Genomic DNA, 9,850 nt, shown 5'->3' on the forward strand with positions numbered 1-9,850 from the left:
ATGTGACATTCGGATATCATGTGATATCCTTTTGTAGACAAAATGGCGGAACACACGAAGCATCATGTTTTTGTGCTTTTCTGCATCTTTTCCATGATAACTCTTTCAAACTGTGTTCCGACCAATTTTTTAATTGGTGCTGGTATTTCAGATGTTACTGGACCGGCAGCTGAAGTGAATATGGTAATAGTCCCAAATACTTAACTAATTGAAAAAATGTAACATCTCCTCACTCGTGACATCACTCACTTATCTGATCCTCTGATGTCATTTTACAAATAATAAATGTTTTTTGGTTCATAATTATGTAAGCCATATGAAATTGTATGGTGATTTTACATTTGATATAAGCATACTTGGGCCTACCTTGCCAAAATGACTAATGACCTAGTCAAATACTTGGAGACTAAGACTGTCACAGTTGCTATGGTTTGACTATGCTTAGAGACATGATTAATAGTCAAAATAGAATATTAACTGTTCGTTGAAATCGACATAATTTGCTCTTCACACATGTCAACACCTAGTTATGTTTATGTATTGCAAAGATGTCCAGATATTTTTGTCAATTTTCATTACCGAAAAAGAAATCAGATCATCCTTTCACAAATATAAAAATCCAAATCAATTACATTCCTTTAGCCTTGGAATATAGAAAAATAAGTTTGGGGTTGTTATGGTAATCTATGACAATAGATTGTAACTAAACCTCATTACCCTCAAACCCTCAAACTCAAATGATTGTTTTACAGCATCAGTTTGAAATAGATATATTCTGATATATTTTGTAGATGGGCTATGCTAACCCTGTCCAAACATCTCATGGAATACATATCAGACAATACAGTAGAGCCTACATAGTAGCCGATAAAGAAAATAAAACTAGAGTAGTATTCGTCAATGTGGATTCGTGTATGTTATCACAAGGTGTCAAATTAGAGGTAATTAAGAATGAGGCTTGTGAAATCCTGGTATATCAAAGTTATAAAGACGACAATACTATATCAAAATCTTTATCATGAATTATTGTCCTAGAAAAGCGTCTCAGATCAATATTTTTGTGCTCAGAAAACCATTTTACACATAAAAAATTATAGACATATAGAAATGATTTTATAAACCTTTCGAATATCTACAAATCCAAAGATGCAATGATATTAGATATCAATAACAGTTTTATTACTCTCATATATTGACATTAGTAGTAATTAGTATTGTATTTTAGGTTATCAAAAGATTGAAGAGTAAATATGGTGGATTATATACAGAGAGAAATGTTGGTATTAGTGGTATACATACACATTCAGGACCAGGTGGATTTCATCAATATTTATTATTTGATATTACATCTTTAGGATTTGTTAAAGAATCTTTTGAAGCTCTAGTTGATGGAATAACTTTAGTAAGTATTATAATACTACAGTGACAAAATATTTTTACTGTTAAAATACATCAATTGTAGATTGGACTAGAAATATTGAAACGGAACTTGAAACATGTTGCAGGCAACACTCTAGTTACGATATGTTTCAGATTCACTTCAGTACATAATTAACAATAAAATATATTTACTGATCAAAGCAAAATGTTCTTCTATGGCAAATAAATAATTCAACAATTTCAAAATTTGACATGTTTTTTTATTGTATATATAGAGAGTTTCACTGTAAACTCTGTAAGTTAATGATGATGATTATTTATTTACATGGATGACAAATATACAGGACGATACATAACAAATCCATGGTAACATTACAACACAAACATTTAGATGAATAAGATGATGATGTTTACATGGCAGCAGCCACGCTACCAAGTGAAGTTCAAGCTCAATCTCTCGGCCCAGTATCTATTCCGTTTCCAGTTATTCATGCGCATTACAACATATATATTTCATTTCAACATTCTCAACTATTAATCGGTTATTGATCGTAGTCTGCCGTTGATAATCGATCTTAATTTCGTAATCGTTAGCCAGCCCTACTCTGATACCTTGTATTGTAAGTAGATTGTAGTCTAATATTATGTGATTCATTATAGAGTATACAGAATGCTCATGATAGAATTCAACCAGCTAATATCTATATAAATAGTGGTTTATTGTTAGACAGTAATATCAATAGAAGTCCTTCGTCTTATCTTAATAATCCAGCATCTGAGAGAAAACGGTAAAGATAAAAGTTTCTTTTTATTGTATTATTGATATATTATCTAACCACCTACAACAGTGTTTTTGACTTGCTAGCATATATTATGACAACATTTGATGCTATCTTGTCAGATCATGGACTGCAAGTGTAGTACCTGCAGAAAAAAACATAGAACGAAATATATGTCTGCATTTTAAGACTGGAAGATATTATTGATGAATATTTTGAACAAGTATATGTATGCTATTTCAGATATGAGTATAATGTAGATAAAAATATGACTATATTAAAGTTTGCTGATGCTAATGATAAAGGTTTTGGTATGATGAGGTAAGCATTACAAGCCTATGGAAATGAGGTAGCCAATTGTGATATTTTATTTGTGTTGGGGAGATGATTGTAAGGGCACAAATTTATTAAAAAGGGTTTGTATATTAGTTTTAATTGGCCACATTATTATGAATTGTTTTTGTTTGCCTTGAAAATATGTAATAGTCTTCAGAAGTATTAAAAAGGATGAAAAATATATAATATCTACAAATAAACCTTATACTAGAAATCCATTACTTTACTACTCATCTACTGGGTTGTCAATTTAACTTTTAAATTTTGACTGTAAGCCGTAAACACAATTACTAACTAGTTGAACTAAACAATTGTGGACTAAAGTACAATTGATGGCATGGACGGTGAATGTGCCCCTTTACATCATACCCCTCTAACAAACTATATAGACTAAATCTGATTATCATGTTCCTTTCAGTTGGTTTGCTGTACATTGTACTAGTATGAATAATACCAATGGATATATTAGTGGAGATAATAAGGGTTATGCTGCACAGTTATTTGAACAGGCTATGAATAAAGACTCACTACCTGGAAAGGTCTTGATTTTTAATTTACTTATGTCATCTATTAGTTTTCAGGACATTATTTGATTGACTATAGTGAATATACATGACACATATTTTATTATAGAATTTTTATTACTAATCTAAATGAGAAGCACCAACAAAAAATTATCTATTTGATTAAATAATCCTTAAGAACCCTATGTTCCAGTTGGCTCTAGTTAATCCTAACTTTTAACATATTTAGGGAGATTTTGTGGCTGCATTTGGTCAGAGTAATGAAGGAGATGTATCACCTAATACTAAAGGTCCACATTGTCAAGATACTGGTCTACCTTGTGATATCTTACATAGTACTTGTCATGGAAAGGTAATTAGCTGTTTTTTTGAATACCTGTGTTTGATGATTTTAGAAATACAACAATTTAATTAAGCTCATTGATATAACAAAATTATTCCTGTTACAGTAGAATGGTGCTCTTTACATGGTTAATGGATCCCTTTAACAATGGATCAAGGTGATTTTAAGATGCACCAAGCATTTATAAGATTATTATATTTGTAGAATGAACTATGTATAGCAGCAGGTCCCGGTAAAGATATGGTAGACAGTACCCGAATTATTGGTGAAAATCAGTATAAAAAAGCTTTGGTAAGAATTTTTAGGATGAAAGTAATAGATTTCATGGAAATGCAAGCCAGACAATTCTCCTTTGAAATCATATGTTCAAACCAAAGAATAATTGCTGACTTTTCAGTTATTAACTGGTTTATAACAGTTGCTGATTGATATATTTTTTCAGGAACTATATAATTCAGCCAGTAATATGATAACTGGTACTGTAGATTTTAGACATACCTATGTTGATATGACAAATGTCCAAGTCAAGATCAACTCTACCACCAAAGTGAGTGTAATTTTCTTATGTCTAGATTGTCTAATGTCAAGGACTAAACAACCTGTTTTCTAAATTTTTCAGCCTCACATGTTATCATTATTTTCTCATTAATGTTTGACAAAAGTTAATTTTAATTGCTTGTATCTTCAATCAATTTCAATCATCTTGTCTTTTATACTAATAATTTTGAGGATAGGTTATATCTCTTGCTCAACATATTAAATCAATATTTTTGTATATAAGGTAAAAACCTGTAAACCAGCAATGGGATATGCTTTTGCTGCAGGAACCACTGATGGGCCTGGTATGTTTAATTTTGAACAAGGTATGATATATAGTTTTTATTTTAACAAGCAGATTGAATGAATTCATGGGAAATAGAGCATTCATGATGGATAATAATTTAAAATACACATTACACAGGGGATATTTTTATATTGGAGTACATTTACATTAAATGTGGTAGAGTAATATATGATTACACAGCTAGGTATGATATAAGCCAGAGAAGAAGTGTTGCACAAACGTTTGAGATAAGATTGTTTGTAGAATTAATATTGATTAATATATTGTAGGAGCCAACACTACCAGTTTATTATGGGACTTTGTAAGAGATTTTCTCCATGCTCCATCTAAAGAACAAGTTTCTTGTCATCATCCTAAACCAATCTTACTAGATACTGGGGAGGTTTGTAACTTAAGTTTTTATACTGTTTGTGATGCTTTAAGAATTCGTTTTGAAGTGAAATGTATAAGTTCCATATAAATACAGGGCAATAAACAAAGTATAAATGATATTATTTTCAACATAAGATTGTCAGCTTTTTCTTTGGTTCATTGAATATGTGAAGTGTATTTATTGCCTAAATTTCTAACCAATCTATTATTTCTGTACAGATTAAGAAACCATACCAGTGGCAGCCAGATATTGTAGATGTACAGATATTAAAGATAGGACAGTTGGCAGTTATAGCTCTACCAGCAGAATTCACGTAATATATTTTATTAACCTAACCAGAGTATAGTACAGCAGTAATAATATAGCAGTTTCAAACAAATAAAAATTGAAATTGTATTATAAGTGTAACCTATGTGATCCTTATTTAGAGAACATTCAAGTAAAATCATTCATTGATAAAACTCTGTCAAAAGAAGTTTGATGTTTAAAATTATGTCCCCGTTTTAACTCTAAATTCATTTAACAAAAATAACAAACCTTCTAAATATTTCTTGCAAAACAATACTTTACAGTGACTCATTGGAGACAGGTTATCATACTATATTCTAATATTATTTGGATGCCGAAATTTATGTGGATCCAAATTTAAATTCATTTTTAATCTCAAATTATCACAATTTTCTGTAATTTTAGAACAATGTCTGGAAGAAGAATGAGAGAAAGCGTTGAAAAGGTGGGAACAATTTGATATTAAATGATATACATTAATGCTTGATCTCTTAAACATGTCAGAGTCTATGAAATATTTTTACCGTGTTTTGCTCTATCAGGTAAACATTGTATTATCAAACGAGGTAATAGATTTTCTTTATTCTGTTTTGAGGTTTGTAAATATGAACACCTTTTATGAAGTTATATATTATTTCAAATAGTCGAAAAACTTCTCATTAAGTGTGAAATGTAAAGTCAATTAACAGAGTGCACCAAGCGTTGATTGTCGAAAAAAAAAAAACAAGTGTTTTTTAAGTAAGTTTTTATTGCTGAAGATACTGTATTTATATAGTATGTAGGCTATGTCTGAAGATACTGTATTTATAGAGTGTAGGCTATGTCTGAAGATACTGTATTTATATAGTATGTAGGCTATGTCTGAAGATACTGTATTTATAGAGTGTAGGCTATGTCTGAAGATACTGTATTTATAGTATGTAGGCTATGTCTGAAGATACTGTATTTATAGAGTGTAGGCTATGTCTGAAGATACTGTATTTATAGAGTGTAGGCTATGTCTGAAGATACTTTATTTATATAGTTTATATTTGATGTTATCTGTATATTGTAGGCTATGTCTGAAGATACTGTATTTATAGAGTGTAGGCTATGTCTGAAGATACTGTATTTATAGAGTGTAGGCTATGTCTGAAGATACTTTATTTATATAGTTTATATTTGATGTTATCTGTATATTGTAGGCTATGTCTGAAGATACTGTATCAGTTATAGCTGGATTAACTAATGATTATGCTGATTATGTGGCCACATATGAAGAATATCAGGTCTGATATGTGTTTTTATACGCCCACATGAATATGTGGTCGTATATTGTCGTTGCCCCTGTCCATCGGTCCGTCCGTCAACATTTCTTGTGAGCACTATAGAGACTACAGTTTTTATCTGATTTTGATAAAACTTGGTGTGATGCTTTAGATTGATAAGATCTCGGTCAAGTTCGAATTTGACATATTTTCGATGAACGGTTTTTGAGATATTGCCCTTGACTTAGAAAGCCTTGAAATTTGTTAAAAATTGTTCGTGAGCAGGATTGAAGCTACAGTTTTCATCCGATTCTGATGAAACTTGGTGTGATCATTAGAATTTATAAGATCTCTGACAAGTTCTAACTTGACGCATTTTCGATAAACGGTTTTTTAGTTATTGCCCTTGACTTTGTAAAAACGCGTCAAAATGTGTTTGTGAGCACTATAGAAGCTACAGTTTTCAACCAAATTTGATCAAACTTGTTATGATCATTGGAATTGATCAAATCTCGGACAAGTTCTAACTTAAGGTATTTTCAATGAACGCTTTCGGAGTTATTGCCCTTGACTTATGAAAAACATGTCAAAATTTGTTTGTGAGCACAATAGATGCTACAGTTTTCAACCGATTTTAATGAAACTTGGTGTGATCATTGGAATTGATAAGATCTCGGACAAGTTCTAACTTGAGATATTTTTGATGAACCTTTTTTGAGTTATTGCCCTTGACTTTGTAAACACGCGTCAAAAGTTGTTTTTTGCCCTTGATTAGAGCTGTGTGATTTAATTGTTTGTTGTATTTGGGTTATTGATATTGATTTTAAAAAAATTTGTGGAATCACTCAGCATAAATAACTGGCATATATATATGTAATTGAATTCAAACTAATAAAATTTCTTCAATATGAGAAAATTCGTACTTTAGTCTCTAAAGACTGTTTTATCATTCCTCACAGCTGCCAGTGGGTATATGTTACCTTGCCTCGCAAGCTATCTTATTTCATGTAGGCCCTGGTAAAAGTAACCTTCAAACTATCCTTTGTGACATATTTGATACTTGACAATTTGACAAAAGTCACAATCACCCTGCTTTGACACATTTGTAAAGTCCTGCATAGATGAATCAGCACTGTATTGTTAAACATTGTCTATATATTCTGTTTTGCTTCTGTGTCTGTACTTAATCTAATCAGTTCTTTAAATTCTTCTGTATTGTTAATCTGTTCGAACCTCCTACTGCAGAACTACACATGTTAATACTGAGCTCAAAATATACAGTTCTGTATTTATATTATCCTGAGAGTTACCCATAGTGGCAAGTGTAATAATCCACATAAAAAACATGCAACTGTAATTTCAGTGTGATTCCTTTTTAGTTTATTGTTCTATTTATAGGTCCAGAGGTATGAAGCAGCATCTACTATTTATTGTAGAGAAATGATAAAAACAGAATATGTATAAAATAAGATCAGTGTACTCTTATACAAGCCTTCAACATTGGTCAAGAAAGCATATTGAGAATCATCATTATGTTTTACTTGTTGGAAAATTAACATGATTTCTTGTTATTATCGCTGACGTTTTGACATAGGTATGGTTGGTATTGATTATATTTTAGGGAGAGGAAGTGCCAGGAGGACCTAATCCACCTAATCTAATAGGTAAACAACTATCATTCCTCCCACCTGTAATATATGATACAGCTGGTACCAGAAATTATGGTGATATCATTACTGATGTTAAACCAGTTTATTCTCAAAATACTTCAGTGCAAGTCACAATGGTTGGAGCTAATCCTAGAAATAATATAAAGGTAAGTAGACAAATAGGTATGTAGGATTTGTTCAGAAAGAAAACACAAACTTTGTCAAGAGTTCAGTTTCATATCCAACCATTGTTTAATATGATGTACTCGTGACAATTACAAATTGAGTTGAGTTTTGCTTAGTATTGCCCATGTTATTCATGTCTGACTTTGAATTCAAACAACACTTTATAACTGCATAAATGAGAACTTGCTAGTTTCAAAATAAAATAGATTTTTCTTCATCCTTTGTGTTTTATTTTTGCTGCGGCTGAACTAGAGGCAATTACCTTTTTTTTCCATGGAGACCTACGAAAACAAACAAAACGAAATTGTTATGGAGCTCCTTGGAAAACTAACAAATCGAAATTGCAATGGAGACCAACGAAAAACTAACAAAACGAAATTTTAATGGAGACCGAAGAAAAACTTACAAAACAAAATTGTTTTTGCAATGGAGACCGAAGAAAAAATATAACAAAATAAAATTATTATCGAATTTTAATTAGATTAAATTAGAAGCTGAGTTATTTTTGTGAGGCACATGATGTTTTTGAAATATGAAGATTGATTTTTTGAGGTTATGATTACAAATATTGTAGATGTTCTGATGTGCTTTACTATAGTTCAGTAGATGGTATTGCCTGCCTATTTATAACAATTAGTATAAAAAGTTGGATATTGAATCTCATTGCTAATTTATTGCCTTATATAAGTTACTGGTGGTATGATCAATTTATTATTTTTTTTCTCTGAAAAAGGAATACTGTATTTATTTCAGCTTGGTAAAACATTTTTAGAAATAGAAAAGAAAGAAGGTGATGATAGCTGGTCAGTTGTAGCTACAGATAGTAATTGGGATACATTGTAAGTATATTGGACAAATTATCAGTTATGTTAGATCTTCAATATATTTAAATATTTTCATTTAAATATATCTATTCATATCAATTTTGTCATTGAAAATAATAATTATTGTTTTTTCTGTCCCATTAAGAAATGGATTATTGTATGTGAAATTTTGTTGTTTTACAGCTTTCATTGGGAATCAAAAGGAATATTTTTATTAGGAGAAAGTCAAGTTACAATAACATGGAATATACCAGCTAAACAACCAGTTGGTTCTTATAGAATTAAATACCATGGGGATCACAAGAATATTCTGGGAACTATTACTGCTTTTACTGGCACTAGTAGTACATTTACAATTAAAGCTCAAACTCATGTTTATTAATAATTTGTTAAATAATATTAAAAATGCCTTGATGACAATACCATTCCTAATTCTATATTAGTAAGTTGTTCAACTTTTAATCACCATATATTCCCAGGAATGTTGGCAACAGGTGTGTCTGTCTTCAATAATATGCTGAAACAGTGGTTATCAAATACAAAATAAAGTTTGGTTCTTTACCTATTGATAATTTCTTTTAAACTCATAATTTTGATTATAGTTTGAAATAGCCCAAAACACAACTTATTGTGGAAGGAAGGACTTAAATGGGCACTGACTATTTGGGAAAATGAAATATGAATATTTTGAAAAGATTGAGAACCACTGTATTCAATACTGTGATAAGTATAATTTCTTATTTTACAAGCATTTAAAAAATATTAATATATGCTCCCAAACCTTGTTATTTTTTTAGGATGTGTTGTTAATTTGCCTATTTTGTTATTTTAGTTAGTTTATATAAAATGAATCAACTTGCAGCAATATTTTGTACCATTTGTATTTTGTACCTACTGTTAAAAAAAATCAAATGTTTGTCTATCGTGTGGCTTTGGCTTTCGGACACCTTTGATCTCGAATGACTTAAAGGAGCACTGTATGTTCGACCAATCATACTGTTTCATAAACAGGAATTTTTTAGCTTACATAATGAGTAATAGTGTTTACAGCTCATCTGAAATTTGAGCCTTCAAATC

At 30.6% G+C, this 9,850-nt stretch overlaps 1 protein-coding gene across 1 annotated transcript; it reads left to right on the forward strand.

Moving 5' to 3' along the window:
- Nucleotides 1-93: 93 nt before the first annotated feature.
- LOTGIDRAFT_131742 (hypothetical protein) lies at nt 94-9,155 on the forward strand (the record flags this gene model as incomplete). The annotated part of the gene is made up of 18 exons (XM_009066276.1): nt 94-183; nt 792-941; nt 1,226-1,402; nt 2,041-2,168; nt 2,403-2,480; nt 2,914-3,068; nt 3,253-3,371; nt 3,567-3,653; nt 3,805-3,915; nt 4,144-4,225; nt 4,476-4,588; nt 4,798-4,892; nt 5,273-5,312; nt 6,052-6,135; nt 7,513-7,572; nt 7,742-7,930; nt 8,703-8,788; nt 8,957-9,155. The coding sequence occupies 18 exons, from the start codon at nt 94-96 to the stop codon at nt 9,153-9,155; spliced, it is 2,043 nt and encodes a 680-aa protein (XP_009064524.1).
- Between the last annotated feature and the right edge of the window lie 695 nt (nt 9,156-9,850).

The sequence above is a fragment of the Lottia gigantea genome (genome assembly GCF_000327385.1).
Source record: "Lottia gigantea unplaced genomic scaffold LOTGIsca_75, whole genome shotgun sequence".
In the NCBI taxonomy this organism is placed as follows: Eukaryota; Metazoa; Mollusca; class Gastropoda; family Lottiidae; genus Lottia; species Lottia gigantea.